The sequence below is a fragment of the Danio rerio genome, chromosome 9 (genome assembly GCF_049306965.1).
Source record: "Danio rerio strain Tuebingen ecotype United States chromosome 9, GRCz12tu, whole genome shotgun sequence".
Classification (NCBI taxonomy): Eukaryota; Metazoa; Chordata; class Actinopteri; order Cypriniformes; family Danionidae; genus Danio; species Danio rerio.
In genome coordinates, this window is record NC_133184.1 from 39,902,690 (window position 1) to 39,921,583 (window position 18,894).

The 18,894-nt window shown below is 35.5% G+C and overlaps 1 protein-coding gene across 24 annotated transcripts in view; it reads left to right on the forward strand.

Annotated features, from left to right (window-relative positions):
• Positions 1 to 18,894, forward strand: part of clasp1a (cytoplasmic linker associated protein 1a) — a 127,986-nt gene that overhangs the window by 26,101 nt on the left and 82,991 nt on the right. For all 24 annotated transcript variants that reach the window (XM_068223402.1, XM_068223403.1, XM_068223404.1 and 21 more), the window contains 4 exons: positions 15,491 to 15,569; positions 17,456 to 17,559; positions 17,948 to 18,039; positions 18,294 to 18,369. In XM_068223402.1, the coding sequence (XP_068079503.1) occupies positions 15,491 to 15,569; positions 17,456 to 17,559; positions 17,948 to 18,039; positions 18,294 to 18,369 (351 nt within the window). The remainder of the gene's footprint in view (positions 1 to 15,490; positions 15,570 to 17,455; positions 17,560 to 17,947; positions 18,040 to 18,293; positions 18,370 to 18,894) is intronic.

Here is an 18,894-nt window from a genome sequence, read left to right on the forward strand (position 1 = left end):
CTAGAACTTCTGTGTTAAGCTGCTATGACAGAATCTACACGGTAAAATTGGTATCGAAATAAAGATGAGTTTTAATCTTTAATAAATCATATAATCCTGCGACGTAACTAGTGGACATAAAGAAAGTAAGAAAAAATAATTAATTAAATTAAATAAATCAATAAACAAAATGGGAGTTTATCGAGAGGATGTTGGGATTCAAGGTTGGTGGAGTATATTATTCACAATATGGAAAGGGTCTCATGTTTTGTAAAAGAAATTGACACAATTTATTAAATTTTCAAAAAGATTTTCAGTAAAATTACTTTCTTTTTCCTCAAATTGTAATTCATTCATAGTTCACACAAAAATGAAAATTCTTCCATCCCTTAGTCCAAACCTTTATAATTAATTAATTAAGTTAATTTTGTTTATTTATTTAATGTAATTTTGTTTATTTTTAAAAAATTTTTTTTATTTATTTCATTTATTTTTATTTATTTGTTTTTTGTTTATTTATTTATTATTTAATTTTTTGTTTATTTTTATTTATGTTTTATTTATTTATTTTTATTTATTTATTTATTCTATATTTATTTAATTAATTCTTTATTTTTATTCATTTGTTTTATTCATTTATTTTATGTTTATTTATTTAATCAATTATTTGTTTTAATTATTTTATTTATTTATTTATTTATTTATTTATTTATTTATTTTGTTCCTAAATTATCATCCTTTTGTGTTCAACAGAAGGAAGAAACTCAAACAGTAGTTAGGTGCACAGTCTTTCTTTTGATTTATTCATCACTGTGTGCCTTTGTGATCTTTAAAATACCTCCGAGTACTATGTAAATACCATGTGAGATGAATTTGGTAATCATTCAGCATCAGATATCAGTGCACCACCTGATACAGCCACTGTCTCATGGTGTCTTTGCAGTGTGAAGAGGTTAATGTTCTGAAAATTAAGTTTCTTCTTTACCTCAGGCTGTTTTTTGCAGGAGTTGTTTTTGTTTTGTCTGAACATTTGCTGTTTTTATAGTGAAGCCATTATCAAGACATAAGCAGTTTAAAACGATTTCAAGTAATGCAGCAACGTTTATTGTACTAGCACTGCGATTGTTGGAATGAGGATAGTGTTGTCAGTGCTTTGCATATTTGAGTACTGTTGTCTGATCACACTGGCCTGTAGGCAGTTCAGTGAACCAAAGTGATCTCTGTTAGAACTGTTTGAGTGGATGGTGCTGCGTTTGTTCTGTCTCTTACATAAAGACTAAGGTGATGGGGTCACAATCAGGACAACAGTGATAATAAGCTCTCTCAAATTTATGCATGTTTAAATATGAATGCAGTTTAATAGTGGCCATCCAGATCACAGAGCGGATAGCAACATGTTTTTTTCAACATGTTCAATTATGTGTTTTGAACAATTGATACCTCGCTCTCATTTTAATCGGTTCACTTGCACTGTTATTAAATGGTTGTGATTTCTTGTATAACATTCAAACCCTGGTTTGAAGCCCCATTAGGCTGCAGTTATGTTTGTTTTGTTCTCGACCAGCTTATGTTCGGGTCCTCGTGGCTAGTGCATGTTGTTTTGATAGAGATCATGCCTGCAGTAATCGGTCCCATGAGTTCTCTGAAGATATTAACAGCTCCCCTGTTGTGATTTTTGTCCACCGTTGTGTTCTGAAAACTTGCTCTACTTGCACCTAGCCAATACCTTCTATTAGAGACGCTTGTGTTGGTCTAGCAGCTCACATGGCTGTAGCCTTGGGATTCCGAATTTAGCCATTTTTTTTTTTTTTTTTTTTTTGTAAAAATGTCAGACAGATTTGGCTAAATATATTATTCCAGGGGTCTTAAGTTAATATTTATATAATAAATCAGTGTATTTTATTATATTAAATTTTTATTTAGTTTTGTTTTAGTTTAGTTTATTATTTAAAAAAAATCAAAAGACTTTCTTTAGATGCTTCTTCTAAATAAACTGAATCAATCCACAAAAAGTTTGGAAATTGTACAGATTATTGCTTGCATGACAAATGCACAAGCAAAAAGCACATATTGAGTTCACACGAACCATAATTTACTGGAATCTGAGCTTCTCTAAGATACTAAAAACACTTGATTATGAAGCTTAAGTGTAAAAGAACACAGTACATTGCTTCGATTTGACACAGCAGCATATGAGACTAGGTCATAACATTTTACAATTTGACACCAGTTTCAATTCAGTTTTAATTAATTGTGTATTACAGTTTATCTCTTTTACATATTTATGATTTAATTGTAAATCCCTTACAGTCGCCTTGTAGGAAACCCTTATTTAGTATTAGGTCTATTAATATAACCTAATGGCCCGTTTCCACTGAGTGGTATGGTACGGGTCACCTAAATCAGGCGTGCGTTTCCACTGCTTAAGGGGTATCCAATGGTGGGTGTGGTGTATGACAGAAAGTTTCAGTCAACATCATTCTCGCTTGAGGAAATGCCAAAGTAAAGCTGTACTGGTTGTTTACATATGATCTAAGAAGCACTTCTCACAAAACAGATGCTTTATACACATAAATACAGAGCAAATAAATTTGTATAAATGTTCATTACTAACCTTTCTATGAACATGATTTGATTATAACTGCAGATCAATGATTGGGTGAAAAAGCTTTCTGTAACGTCTGCAATTATATAAAATAAATAAATAAATACAACATATACGAACACATACAGACCCTATCACTCTCCGATATGTTACCAATTGCAGTAAAACTACACACAGCATACATTTAGTCCTTATTTGGATTCAAAAACAACACACAACATAGCCCACAGTCAGTGCAAACCTATCATCTGTGTCTTCAATCTTCACCAGCACGTTACCTCTTGTTAGAAAGTAATTTCGTCATTCCGAGTTCATAATAGTCCAAAAGGTGATGATAATAGTTAAACATGGCAGTTTGTTCATGTCTTAGGTTGCTTAAAAAATAATTTGCTAGTTTTTTTTAGAATTCTCTCTCGTGTTTGGCCTTTTCTGAAAGTGAGAGTCTTTCACTCTTGAGAAAATGAAACCACTCGTGCTTTAGAAGGCCTTGTAAAGAGCTACGGGGCACAGGGTAGATTTTGCTTATCTTGGCTTTGTGGCTGTTCATTAAGACGACAACAAGGTTTCTTTAAGCTCAGGTCCACCATGGCTCAGTATTATATGTATGTATCATCACGATGTAATGTCTCGGCTGTGTTTTTAAAAATGGCTCTTCCTTTGTTTCCTTTCTCCTGGCTTGTGGACGAGCCAGTGGCGTATCTCTGTAAACCAATAGCGTTCAGCTGCGTGTCTTGCTCCGCCTTTTGGTATTCTTTTGTTGCACTTGGTACGCTTTGACCGTGGAAACGGCCAAAAAAGCATTCCGAACCATACCGTTTCGTAAAACTTAGTGGAAATGGGCCGTAAGGTTTATTTATTTACGTTTTTATTTTAACCTCACACAAATCTATAAACGGGTTTCATAATATGTAGCATACTAATAGCTCTTTTTCAATGTAGATCTTGTCAAAGCCACTTTACATATTTGAACACACACACAAAAAACAATAACAATATTTAAAAATTTTGGAACAGATTCATCATATCAGGCAGGCAGCAGAGTTGTGGTAGAATGCTGGTGTAGCTTTAGTTACATTAGGACTGATTCATGTCAGTTAAATATGAATGTCACTGTTAAAAGACACTTCACTGACCCTAACCAAGCAATTATTCATTTTATAAGGCATACTCGCACTTTTAGGTACAGCTGCCTTGAACCGTGCCAAAGCACGCTTGTCCCCTCTCCCTTCTCCCCTGACAACCTGCACTCACATTGCATTTTACCTTCCAAGCCGCAGCACGCTTGCGTCATCACTGTTCAGTTTAACCGAAAGAGAAACACTCTCGCTCAGCACAGTGGAGCTTGCTTTAGTTATATCGTTTTGTATTATTTTTAGTTGTTTGGGATGCAGTAACACAGTCAAATATTTTGCAGAACAGATCCACCACTTTTGGCGCTCATCAATTTTCATGAAAGTCTTTGAGCTACACGTATTAGGAGGTTTGCTGAAGGTGGCAGCAGACATATACGGGGGGAGGGAGGGTTGTATCATTAATAAACTATGACATGTTCATGTTCATTGGAAAGTAAGAGAGATTTATGAATCCATCTGAACCAGTCCCTTAAAAGAGACATCACGTCTTCAGCTTCGCACTAAAAGCGTACCATGTCAAAGCTCACCAAACCGCGGTTTAGGCTACAGCTAGCCAACTGAACTGCACCTGGGCCCGATTCGGAGCACTCACACTTGTCAAGTGAACCAGAAAACACACCCGGGCATGGTTCGAATAGCCTAGATGTGAGCGCACCCTGAATATATTTTTGGACCTTTATTGTGTAATTTTACAACACACAAGGAATTCAGTGAGCATCAAAGCATTCTCTAATCTCAGGCAACATGACAGTGCGCAGCCAGAGCATAGCAGTCGTAAACGAAAATACCAAAAGCCTTGTGGGAAGCACTTATATTGTGTAGGATGAGCAGGTTTCTCATTTCAGCTGTTTCTCAAAATAAAATCAAGCAGAGAAAGTGTCTGCTGATGCGAGTGTTGTACACTATAGGTGCTTCTTGAGCTTCTTCCGTGTTGTGTGACTTTCTATTTTTTCATGCATTATCGTAGGCGTTTTCTCGTTTCAGACTCCACTTAGCAGCTCCTGACGTCCCCCAGGCCTTTTTTTTACCAATGACTCAGGAAGCCGCTCTACTACTTGAACAGCTGTGGTGCAACATTAGTCTTATATTACAGATGGCCTTGAATTTCCCTCAAGCACTGACCTGAGACCAGCTTATCTAATAAAAAGCCTTTGAACTCACAATCTCCACAATATACATGGCTAATGCAGGGTGCAAGACCATTACTTCATCTTGGTGATGGTGCAGTTGCAGGTATGATAATAATAATTTCTCAGGACATAGAAAGCAGGCCTATTTTGATTTCTTGCATCCGTGTCTGGGCCTGTTGATTTTATCCCAGCTGTTCTTTCTTGACTCATGGAAAATCACAGAGAACACTCAAAAACCTGTGTCTAACAAGTAAAGCCTTTTGTAGAAGAAAGTCTAGGTAGTGGATTAAAGTTGATTATAAAGATTTATTGAAGCAGAGTTAAAGGGGTCTGTATTTATGATTTTCACTTTTTAACTTTAGTTAGTGTGTAACATTGCTGTTTGTGTATAAACGACATTTACATAGATACAAGGCTCAAAGTTCACTATTTTTTTTACAGAATCGACTTTTATAGCCTACACCAAATGACTGGTAGGGCCACTACGATAAGCTTCTGGGTTTCTGACATCACAAACCCTAAAGCAAGGATCACCAAACTTTCGATGTCCTGCAGATTTTAGCTCCAACCCTAATCAAGCACACCTAAAAAAGCTAATCAAGGTCTTACTAGGTATATTTGAAACACCCAGGCAAGTGTGTTGAGGCAAGTTGGAGCTAAACCCTGCAGGGCACCGGACCTCCAGGAACGAGATTGCCCTATAGTGTTAGTTTACTCAGAAATGGGAATTCTGTCAACATTTACTCGTTCCCAAGTTGTTTCTTTCTTCTGTTGAACATAAAGGAATATATACTGAAGTATGCTGGAAAAAAAGCAGCCATTGACTGCTATAGTCTGTATATAGTGTTTTTGTTTGATTCATGAATGTCAGTGGTTGCTTTTTTCCAACATTCTTCACATTATCTTGTTTTGTGTTTAACAAAGGAAAGGTGGGGAAATTTACAATGGTGGGTGAACTATCCATAAAAAAATAAGCTCTGCTCCTGTATTTGAAGTTTCCTTCACTGTACTCTAGACCAGTGGTCCCTAACCCCCGGGACGCGGACCGGTACTGGTCTGTAGATCAATTGGTACTGGCCGCACAAGAAGATATTAATTGTTTCTGTTTAATTTATTATCTGAATCTGAACTATCTTTTATTTTGAAAAATGATATCTCGGTTACATCTCGGTCACTTGAGTGCCAAAATTTAACCCACAAGCTAGCAAAATTAGCAAAGCTAGCAAATCCTTTGGGAAGGGAAAAGGCCCAGTGAAGTACCCACAAACTGCCAAGGAATGAATCTGCAACTCATTTGTCAACAAATCAGATAAATCCAGCATGTCTGTGCAAGAAAATGATCGACTGTTTGAAGATGCAAATGACGGAGGCACCACAAGTCAGGTGACAAGAACTGACCGATCAGCTTCATACTTTGTATGGAATATACACATTTTGGTAGACTAATTATATCAGACAAACATAGAACACCCAAAACACTGCAGTGCTTTTTCATTTTCTCCAAAAATAATATTTGTATTAGAGTTGCAGCAATGTTTTGTCAGCTCCTGATCCTCTGAGAAAACAGTAGATGGTCGGCTAGCAATTTACGTACATCCACTCCCGGGCCGCGGTAAATTTGTCAATCAAAAACGTGGTGAATAGAACCCTAGAGAACGGTAGCAGCCATGTAAAACATGTTAAAAATTATTATTATTATTTTTTTGTAATGTCAATTTTTTTTAACAAAGTATGATCATGTTAGAGTGCACACCATAAACTCATTCAAGAAAGAACTGTTTGAAGACCGGGTCAACTTTATGCAAATCAAAGAGATATGGATCCTGCCACAAGTTATTTTTGACTTATTTTAGAATAACGCATGGTATTGTTTTCAATAGTATTTCCTTTTGAACTCTGATCACATCAGCAGACCATGTTGATCGTGCACCCGTCAGTACAGTCTCACTGGCCTGGATAAAGTCCTATCGTTTGTACAGGTCTAATGAGAACGATGTTCCTGTGAGGATCTGGGATGAGGTTATTTTCCCAGCTACATCAGTCTGGAATAAAACCAGAGATACTACAGAGGCTCTTGGTTTCTACCTTAACCAAGTGAGAATTATTACAAAGTTTCATAATATTGGCGTATTTACTATACTATTTCAGTGCATGCAGTTATTTTATCATAAGACACTTCCTGCAAAGATGTTTTAAGTTTAAGGTTTAAGTTTTCCAACTCCTTACATTGGAATAGTTGTGGATCGAAAATGCAGTTTGTCTGAAGATTAAAATATCGAAGGAGATGTATCCTATCAAACTAGATGCAAAGATGAACTCACTGTAAATCAAATAGGAAACAAATTAGATTTTCGTTGCTCATATAGCAGTTGTATAGCAAAATGGCCAAGTAGTAAAATTAAAATGTAATTTACTGCCTGTAATAAAATAAAATGTATACCATAATTTAGTGTAGTCAAAAATGCTTGAGGTGAGAAGATATTTGTAGAATTTTTAGTGCAATTTATTTATTAAAAATCTAAAAATTTACTTGTATTGTTGTTTTTGGAATGCATGTCCATTTTCCACTTAGGGTTTGACCTACTGACTGATTTATTACACCATGATTTATCATTTTTGTTTTAAAGTGGCTTAGTAGTTAGCACTGTCGCCTCACAGCAAGCAGGTCACTGGTTCGAATCCCATCTGGGTCTGTTGCTGTTTCTGTGTGGAGTTTGCATGTTCTCCTCTTTTTGGTGTAGGTTTTTTTTGGGAGCTCTGGTTTCCCCCACAATCCAAAGACATGCAATATAGGCGAATTGGATGAACTAAATTGGTAGTAGTGTATAAGTGTGTGAGTGAAGGAGTGTGTGTGGGTGTTTCTCAATACTGGGTTGCAGCTGTAAGGGTATAACATGAGCAGCTGTGTAGAACATATGCTGAAACAGTTGTCTGTTCATTCCGCTTTGGTGACCCCTGATGAATACAGGAAATAAGCTGAGGGAAAATGAATGAATGAATGGATTGTAGTGTTCAGTTGTATTTTGAACTATTCCGGAAATATCTCATTCCTCATGACTTGACCCTTTTAAAAAAGATGTTCATGCAATGCACAAGGTTAAGCACCCTGATGTAGTGGGGAATATACAGGCAATGATTGGTTGAAAAGAAAGGCAATATGAATTGTTGAAGATGACAAAACCAGTGGAATGAGCACAGATCGGTCTTGTTAGTGTTTTCTTCTGACAGATGCTCGCCTCCTCTTTCCTGCTATTCTGTATCCACCGTTTCTCTGGACAGGTGTAGTTCAATTTCTTGTATTGATTTGAGCCTTGAGCAGAAACCAAAATGATCAGTCATGTATTTCCTATCAACTGTTTAGAGGAAGGCAGAGGAAATAATAGAGCAGAAGAAGGCACGGCAAGACGAAACAAAAGCTCAGCAAGCAGAACAATAGTCCTTGGCTCTTTTCTTTGACTGTGGTGGATTGGAGCGATATAAATAGCAGGATAGGGGATGTTTAAATTTGGCAGCCTAAGACGGTCTGGAGCAGGAGGCTGCTGGTGATATGATGATTTGGAGTGCATGTTGAAGAAGGTGCGCTTACAAGGCATGGGAAGTGGGCGGGGCTTGGATACATAGTGGGTGTGGTTAAATATTCATGACTCTCTCAGGTGTCTTATCAAAAGACAGACAAATGACTCTAATTTTTGGCTTGCGTTCAGATTTGCTGATTGTTTTGCTATTGGTCTCATCCAGAGTTAAGATTACATCATTGTTTTGTTTCTAAAAACGGTAAACCATACGTGTTAATATGCACACATTTAAATATACTGATCAAACGTTTAAGGCGAGGTACTTTTTTTTTTTTAAATGTTTGTAAAATATTAAGGTTATCAAAACAGCATTTTATGGATTTAAAAAAAATCATTAAAACAGTATTCTTGTGAAATGTCATTACAGTTTTTTTCTACCATTTTCAGGTTTTATATACACACTCAGAAATAAAGGTACAAAATCAGTCACTGAACTGCTACCATTTTAAAAGGTACAGTTTTGTACCATACAAGTGGACAGTTATAGCTTTAGGGAGCTCTTTTGTACCTTTACGGTTTCCTTTTGTATCTTTAAGGTTCACTATTGTACCTTTTAGGTACTATTAGGTACACATTTGTACTTTTTAAGTACTAATATGTACCTTTAAGGACCTGTTTGGAAAAGAAATTATCTTTTGTAAAGGTACCACACCAGTAACAGATGTTGTACCTTTTATTTCCGAGAGTGTCATTTAAAACCTAATGAATTCCTGTGATGACAGCAGAATTTTCAGCATTATTTTAATGTCTCGGGATTCTTCATTTAGAGCAGGGGTCACAAACAGGTGTGTGTTTGGTCAGGGTTGCAACTAAAATCTGCAGGAAGGTAGCTCTCCAGGAACAGGGTTGGTGACCCCTGATTTAGAGACATAATATGCTGATTTATGAAACATTTATTATTATTAGTATTAGGGTGTAACGATTCACAATGCGATTCGATTTACTATACTAATCCGATACATAATATTTAAACAAAATTATTTGAGACAAAATTAAGGTAAACAAGAGCCCTTTCATTTTTTTCCTCGAATGCTGCACTTTTTTTTTTTTTTCAAAATTAAATAATTTCTGCAATATCTAAATTACAATTTTAAAACAAAACCCGAATAAAAATGAATAATACAAACTAAAGAAGACTCTTTAATATAAATAAACTAAAAATAAACTAAAACTTGAACTGTGCAGCTAAATGGCAAATTCAAAATGAATTTCAAATAAAAAATGAACAATACATATTAAAGAAGGCTCTTTAATACAAACAAACTAAAACTGTGACTGTGCTTGGATTTGAAATATCAGCATATCTATGTATTCTGGCATAAGCTGAGATCTTTGCACATTTGCAATGTCCCCTGCTGATGAAAAAACTCTTTCACTGGGAACTGAGATGGCTTGGTGTGGAGAGGTAAGCCTTTGCTAAACCAGTGAGTAATGTGTACAGAGGTGGTCAATAACCCCCTCTCCTCTTGAAGACTAGCCACTAACATACAATACAGATAGTAATATATATGACATAATAAGCAAATTACTAAAAGCTGCATTTACTAAATTTAAAAATAGAGGGGAAAAAGTAACAATCTAATATCTTGATCTGGAACAGAACAACTTTCTCTTTCAGTCTGAAAAACATCTTCACATTTCTTCATCTCCACATCTCCGTATCGTTAGTGCTCATCAGAGTCAGCGGAGCTACCAATCCTCTGGTCCGCATGGTTTGTTTGGCCTGTTAATAGCTGTTGTGTATAGACGTCTGTGACAGTATTTTTTCACTGTGGTGCATTATATTCGTTGTTCTGTTAGTGTAAGGAAATGTCTTTTGCAGTATTTGTCTATCGCAACTCACTGCTATCATTTTAGTCTGCGCCCACCTCTTGCTCGCTGCTGATGTGCAGGTAAAGCAAGTTTACACCTGTAAACACAGCGCCCGCTTTGTTCAAAATATGTATCACAATTCTTTCAACCTTTCTACCGGTTTAAATTGTCACATATTTGAACCAATTTTCAACCGGCTCATGGTGAATCGTTACACGGTGAATCGTTACATCCTTAATCTGCTTTTAGCTTTAATAGAAAGTACATTTTTGTATATGAAATTTATAAGAACAGTGTTTATTTCTAAATCTTTTTACTTTTTAAAATAGTATAAGGGCTCTGTTTTGACCGTCCATGCGCAAAACAGAAAATCGCAGGGCGCAAACGCATTTAGGGCGTGTCATAATCTATATGTGCTAATATGAGGACGGGAAAATCCGCTTTGCGCCATGGCGCATGGTCTAAAAGTGGTCAACTTATTCTAAATTTAGTTCTAATTTCCAGCAAATAAATGAATAATAATAACGAAGTGTGGTCAAAATACTGAGTAATTTCCAAATACACCTGCTATGCCCCATATGGTCTAAAACCTGACAGGTGGACAAATCTAAGCTTGTTTTTAATAAAACAAATATAAATATGGATATAATAAATACTACTGCTAATAATAATAACATTATACAAAAGCAAATTGAATGAACTGAAAAAGCCTCCCGAGATGAAGGATTCAAGGCAGTGGTTTTTAAATTCATGTATGCTAGAAAATAATATGTTTTATAATATTTTAATCCTGTATATTTATATCCTATATATATCCTTATTATATCCTATATATATATATATCCTTAATATTTTAATTCTTTTTCATATGTAAAGATATTTGCGTATTGCTCTACATCTTGTGTGTATTAAGCAGTGTGTAAGCGAGGGACACTCTGCGCCGGACTTTAGACCGGGTTTGTTCTGGTCTAAAGAACAGACTATTACAGTTTCTCAAAATAGCAACGCGCCAGCAACGCGCTAAAAGACGCCTGCTTTTTTAGACCAGAATGCCTATGGGCGCACATATGAGCGCAAATGCATTTGCTATTTAAAAAACGTGGCGCAACACCTCAAAATGACCCTTGCGCCAAGCTGAAAGTAGCTAATAACAGTTGCGTCACCACGTCTTGCGCCAAATTGTGCCGGGTGTACAGTATGATAGGGCCTTAAATGTCACTTGGTCAATTTATTGCAGTCTTCCTTGCCAATTTCTTTTTAAAAACACATTTGAAAGATATTAATAAAGTAAAGAAATTATATAGAACAGTGGTTCTCAAACTGTGGTACGCGTACCACTAGTGGTACGCGGGCTTCCTCCTAGTGGTACGCGGAGGAATCGCTGAATAATGAAAGAAACAATTAACACTTTTAATCCTTTAATGCGTAATATAACATTGATGTGATCAGCATTGGCTGTTTTGTGAAGCGTACGATCACAACGCTGTGCTTAGAGTGTTTATTTTAGTGCATTGTGTCATAAGCTGCTGAAAATCAGTTTCCGAAGTTTAAGAATTGATTCTGAAGCGTGATTTGACTGACATGAAAAGTGGCCAATCACAGTCGACCTTGTCTAGTTGCGTGAAACGTAAGGGCGGGACAAAGGCTTTCTGTGTTGCAGAGACAGAAAAAACAACTTTAAAACAAATGTTTTGTTGGAATACTGCTTCTCGGATGTTTTCACTACAGAGATGTCTAGCAGAGTAGTTAAACCGCGGACATTTCCTGCCTATTTGATGATCTTCATACACGTTTCGCTCTCCGACAGCCAGTCGACTCGCCTCTGACCTGTCACTCCTCTAATACATTCTGAATGGCGGCGCGGGAATGGAGGTATTGCGCAATTACTCATTTCTGCAAATGCGACGAGTGCTCTATTTTAACACGAGAGCGCATTCATGTACGCAAATCGCTAAAACAGATATGCGAGCTCTTAAATAGGCTTTTTTTCAAATGAACTGCAAGTGCTCTCATGATCGCCTGTGTGCTCAGATAGAATACAATCGCGATCTTTCCACTATTAAAGTAGACATTATTTATCTTTGCTCCTTAACTAAATTTAGTCAAAAGTATTCAAAATTATCAAATATTTAGAAATAGATTGATACATGATCGATGACAATGCTAATGGTCTTCTTGTTTGGCTGTGTTGTGAAGTGAAACTTACTGTTAGCAAAGGTGGAACATTTTTTATTTCTTTACGACAAAATAATTATGCTGGAAATGTTTCTGGATGTATTTGTTTGATTTATACATTTAGCTGTATTCTGATCTGTCCTAAAGCATTACAGGTCAAAGCAATCCATTGTTATCGTACTTATTGTTTATTTATCACAATTTACAATAAGGCTCTTAAAGCACTGCTTTGATAAATGTAGTGTCGTCATATTTCAAATACCTCAAGTAAAATAAAGTCATTTGTTTTATTTTTTTACTGACAGTGTACTTGTATTTTTTACGTTTCTATTTTAGATTAAGATCAAGTGTAAAAATAAAATCTACATGTGATGTACAGCTATTTAAGAAACAAATTTGCCATATTGTAAAGAAAATAGTGTAAAATATGTAAATAAAAGGCTAAATTGAAATCTTTTTACCATATACTTTAATTTAACCTTTCAAAGCTTAAAAATATATATTTTTAAAAATGGGCAAAAAGTGTCTTTATGGCCTTAAAGATTATTTGGTAGTTTTACCAGTGCTATTGAAAAAGATTAATTGTCATGAAAGGAAAAATTGACTATACTTCCTTTGTTAGTGCAAATTATACATGTAGCTTTGGGATGTAAGCAATCAAACCATTAAATCAGGTTTACACCTAAAAAAAAGTGATTTCATAATGAAAATCAGATTTTTTTTTCAAAAGTAACCAACTAGAACTTTTTAAAAGAGCAATTTGTACTTTTACCTAATATTAGTATTATTTACTACATTTTTTTTTTATTTTAGCAGTGTAATAGTATTTTTACTTGAGTACAAAAAAGATTTCACAAGCACTTAGTGCAGGTTTATTATACTATTAATATATGATTAATAAATATTATTATTATTAATGGTTTTTATTTGTATCTATTCCTATGCAATGTTTTATGGGTTGCTGAGAATACATTTCAGGTCTTTAATACATAGCATGTCAGTCTTGAAAAAAAAAAAAATAGGTGCTGGAATTGATTTTCATTAGGCTGTGCCTGTATGAACTCTGTCATATGTACATTTAACATTTATTTCAAGATTTGTCTGAAAGTGTATGAATATGACATATAGCCTATATTTATAAGGTCCAAGCAGCATTTCCAGCTTTTGATGAATAGGCTACTATGAATACTTTAGATTTAAGTACAGCAGTTTTCTTTTTACTTTTTAAGAACAGTGCCATTTTTTTATGAACTTTTAAAAGCACATTTTAACTAAAACCTTTTTTTTTTTATCTGCAAGCACAGTTAATGTTTAGACTATTTCAAATGTTTAAAGTGACTGATAATAATACATATTCTTACTAATAGGAAGTAATCTGCATCGTTTTAAAACTGTGCACACCTGTAGCTGCTTAATTAGGCTTACTACTCTATTTTTTTAATACTGGTTAAAAAATAGCGTCGTAAGGTGGTACTTGGAGAGACGATTTTTTTCTAAGGTGGTACTTGGTGAAAAAAGTTTGAGAACCACTGATATAGAATATATAAAAATAGAAAGCGGCTAAATCTGTTTCCAACTCTTAGAATGTGTGAAAACAAAAAAGAGGACAACAAAAAAATCAACTGTGTGCTACTCAGTGCCTCATGATATGACTTGCCTTTTTTGCACCTCCTCTAAGGCATTTAATACTCTCCTCAGCTGATGTGGTTGATCTGTGTCTCAGTCCTGTACTTTAAGCATAATTACAGTAATTTTCACATGGGTGAGAACAAAGGATCAAGACTTTGTTATAGTTGCTATATTACAGTCAAGCCCTGCTGCTTAAATACACGTGTAAAATAAATCAAGAGGGCAGAACTGAACAAATGACAACAGATAAACATTTTAAAAGTGAATTACACATTTAAAGAAATTGCTTAAATTATGACTCTTTACGCTATTTTCCCAGACACGCCCTTCGTTTTTCATTGGTTAGACAAGCTGGTTTGGTATTATCATTTGACTTTGTAAAGGGTTTTCATAATATGCACCGTTTGCCGACTTGAAGAAATCAGGTGATGTGATTGTGTTGATATGGTGTCAGCTGGCCTGTTTTCATTATGTGTTCATTAAACAGTCCTCATGACAAGGAAAGTTGAGGTTTTGGGCGGGGCATCTTTATCCTGTTTGTTTTGTGACGCTCTTCTCTGTGATGGTTGGAATGAAAATTGACACCAAAATGTAGACTGTGTCAGGGAAGTATCAGTGCGTTTGCTAAAACTGCATAGTAAAGGAACACTTTTAACTGTAGTATTAAAAAGACTGAGTAAGCGCAAAACAAATTAGATTTTGGGGATTTACCCATAATCCTTTGCACTGCTCATTCAGACCAGGATTTATAGACGGTTGCCCATAATCCTTTGCACTTCTCATGTTGACTGGTGCTGAATTCAAAACATCATACTACCTTTTTCTGTTTCTTCCACACAAATATATTGAAAAAAATAATTGAATAAAAAGTTAGTTTTGCCAGGTTTCCCCATAAGCCCTTGCTGTACTCATTCAGACAAAGGATGCATCTGGGTGTAGCTAGCTAGTAAATCTTAGTGTAGTATTGTAGTTTATTTTGTATTTAGCTGAAATCTACCATAACTTATTTGTTACCCATAGTGCATCGCTTTACTCATTGAGTCTCAGATGCCTAGTTTGATACCCATAATCTTTTGCACTACTCATTCAGAGCACAGACATGTTTCGGAAAAGGTATTAGCAGGAAAATGCTAATATTTGTGTTATTCTAATGTTTGGAGTAAGTAGTCATGCTTGAATTTGGATGGTTTTTTGTATTCAGGTGAAATTTGTGATACCTTGTCTATTATCCAGAATGTGGTAAATTAGACTGAAGTCTAGTTTGTTACACATAATTTTTTTGCTCGGGTCTTTCGAACTGTTGGGGGTGGGGAACTTATTTAGTTGATTGCTTTCCTTGTTCATTGCAATGCTTAGACAATGGAAATGTAGTTGAGTTATTGTATTGTAATGTTGCACACATTTAAGTATTTTTTGTGTGTAATTTAGTGTTGTATTTTATTTCTTTTTCAGTTGGCGTTGTTGGGAATGGACCTTCTATCTGCCTTAGTGACCAGATTACAGGACCGATTTCGGCCCCAAGTTGGTACAGGTGGGAACACAAATATTTCATTTGAAAAAAACTATGTGAAATCTACTAACAAAATTTTAAAAGCTCACTGAATGACACTTTGTTTTCATACTGTCTGCATTTTTATAAAAAGTAAGAATTATTTTATGTAAGAGGGTCTGAAGGAAGAGAAAAAAATCCTTCAGAATGTTTTAGTACTCAGACTGTCAGGATGCACTAAAACCCTCTGAGAAATTGCTTCCTAATCGTTATCTGCTTTAAAGCGTTGATGTTACAGTCATCTAACGTTAGATTTGTAACAGAATGGCTGCGTTCATTATTAAATGTGTTAATACACATTTTGAAGTTTCACATTAAAGAGGAGTATTAGAAATGCCCAAATTTTAATAAAAATCCCTTAATTCATAAAGTATTTACATTCTCTTGATGTAACAAACATTACAACCACGTAACTAATCAGCTCTCTTCATTATACTTGCTTTAATAATAATAATCTTTACATTTATGTAGCGCTATTCTAGGTACTCAAAGCGCTTTACACAATGGGGGGGAATCTCCTCATCCACCACCAATGTGCAGCATCCACCTGGATGACGCGACGGCAGCCATTTTGCGCCAGACCGCACACCACACACCAGCTGATTGGTGGAGAGGAGACAGAGTGATGATATGCCAATCATGATATGGGGAGGGTTAGGAGGCCATGATGAACAGAGGCCAGTGGGCAGATTTGGCCAGGATGCCGGGGTTAAACCGTACTCTTTTTCGAAGGACATCCTTGGATTTTTAACGACCACAGAGAGTCGGGACCTCGGTTTAACGTCTCATTCGAAAGACTGTGTTTACTCCTGTTTATTAGGTAACTAATATTACAGTCAGCCGCTCTAAAAGCCTGTTCCCGCCAAGCATGATACCTAGAAAGATAAAAAATAGGATAGTTTACACCACAACTACAACGATAAAAATATAGAAGAACGGTCGACACTGAAAAACGCTTAAACCAGCCTAAGCTGGTTGACAGGTTTTAGCTGGTCAACCAGGCTGGTTTTACAGCTGGTCAAGCTGGTTTTAGCTAGTCATTTTCTAGCCTGACCAGCTAAGACCAGGCTGGAAATGGCTGAAAACCAGCGTGGAAGTGGCCAAAACCAATGTAAAACCAGCCTGGTTGATCAGCTAAAACCAGCCTAGGCTGGTTTAAGCTGGGGTGTTTTTCAGTAGGGCCATTGGGGTCCTTTTCAGAACTATTTTTCCTAGCTGATGAACGATAAAACACTGACAGCAAGTCAGAATCATCTAAAATTTCAAAGACTCACAATTTAAGATACAGATGACACTGTCGAGAAGCACACTTGATGTTAAACCTTTATTAAAAAGATTATTTAAAGATAATGACTATTGTGAAAACAGTTTGTTATACCATGAAAAATATTGAAAATAAAAGAATACATGGAAGTCATGCTGGCACATTTAAGTATAAAATTAAAAGTCGCACATCCACACCAAAGCCACATGGCACTCCGTTGTTCACAACGACCTGAATTCGATTCCTGCCTATGCCGATCCTTTTCCTCTTTCTGCTGTCTTTGCTTTCCTGTCTATATTCTGTACTGTCCTGTCAATTAAAGGTGGAAACTCCTAAAAAATAAATAAATAAATAAAAAATAATAGTAGTGCAGGAATCCACTGCTAGTTTCAGCGTCTTTGTGTTGGCTTGTTTGAAAATGAACCGACTATTTCCTTCATGTGAAGTTGGAAACCTGGCTTTTAAAATTGCCTGAAACGTAAAATTAAAGTCTGTAAACCTCCAGTTATTTAAAGCTTCCCTAAAATAAACTATTGAACCAATTAATTATGAACCTATTTCTTTTGCACTACCCCGTCTAATCCTTAATTCTCTCCATTTCCAGTTTTACCTAGCTTAATAGATCGGTTGGGCGATGCCAAAGATCAAGTCAGAGACCAAGATCAAATCCTGCTGCTGAAGATTATGGAGCAGTCAGCTACACCTCAGGTACTTTGTGCTGATATTTTTCTCAATTTAGACTAAATATTAACTTATTTACTTTTACTCTTAACCTAACTCTGCTATATCTTCATGAATACGGTGGAACATTGTTGAAAGCATACCTGCTATATATGTATAGTTTATACTATTATATATTTTATATATATTATATATTTTTTTCAATATCGCATCAACCTAAACAATAGTTGCGATGTAATATTTAAATATCCAGCTCCACACTCTTGCAAAATGCCTTCTTAAACGTGAATTTCATTTTGTTAATGAATTAAACCCTTCGCTCTGTGAAAAGGCTGACGGGAGGTCTCTTAATAAGATTAGATGGCATATAATTGTATTAGAGTGATAGTATTACATTCAGATTGTCTTTTTACAGTACATATGGGACAGAATGCTGGGGGGTTTCAAGCACAAAAACAACCGAACCAGAGAGGGAGTCTGTCTCTGTCTCATCTCAACACTCAACACGTAAGTTCTATGCTGTTCTCATCTCGGTTTAGCTTTCAGTTTCTCTTATTGGAAACAATTACTTTGACATTTATGTTTACAGTTTCTCATGTTGGGTTTTTCGCTGCTGAGTAGAAAAATGAAGTTGTTAAATTGAAAATGAAGCAGCACACTCTTGTAGGATAAGCCATTAAAGCTGGACTTGGCAAAGATTTCAAAACCCCCCATGATGCACTAATGCTACCCTCCATATCACCATTGCTTCTGTTTTTCAGATATGGTGCCCAAGGCTTAACTCTCAGCAAAATTGTACCACATATATGTAATCTACTTGGAGACCCCACAAGTCAGGTATGAACATTAGCTGTAATGCAAGACATTTAAAGATTAGCCCCTGATCTTCATGACTTGGCTTTTTTTATAGAACAATAGATGCGGCTAGTAACATTTTAATGAAGTTATAGTGACCTCTGGTGGTGGTTTTGAGTTGCTAGAAAACAACTGATGTACATTTATGTTGATTAAATAAGTAATTTCCTGAGCAAAAAATTATGACTGTTAATTTGACAACAATTTCATTGTAAAACATAAGATTTAGCAGAAGAATTATGTCAGTAGAAATATTTAGAACAAGAATGACTTGATCACATATTAAAAGACAAAAAAATAAATAAAGATTAATTGTAATTTAAAGTGTTTTTCTATTCAGCTATTCTTCAGTCTGCTTGGTTTTACATGTTAATATGTTTTTATAATTTAATATGTAATAAGATTTATTTTGATAACTTTTTTATGCATTCATTTAGTACTGGTATTGATTAAAAAATTAAATAAAATTTTTTAGATAGATAGATAGATAGATAGATAGGGGGAGGG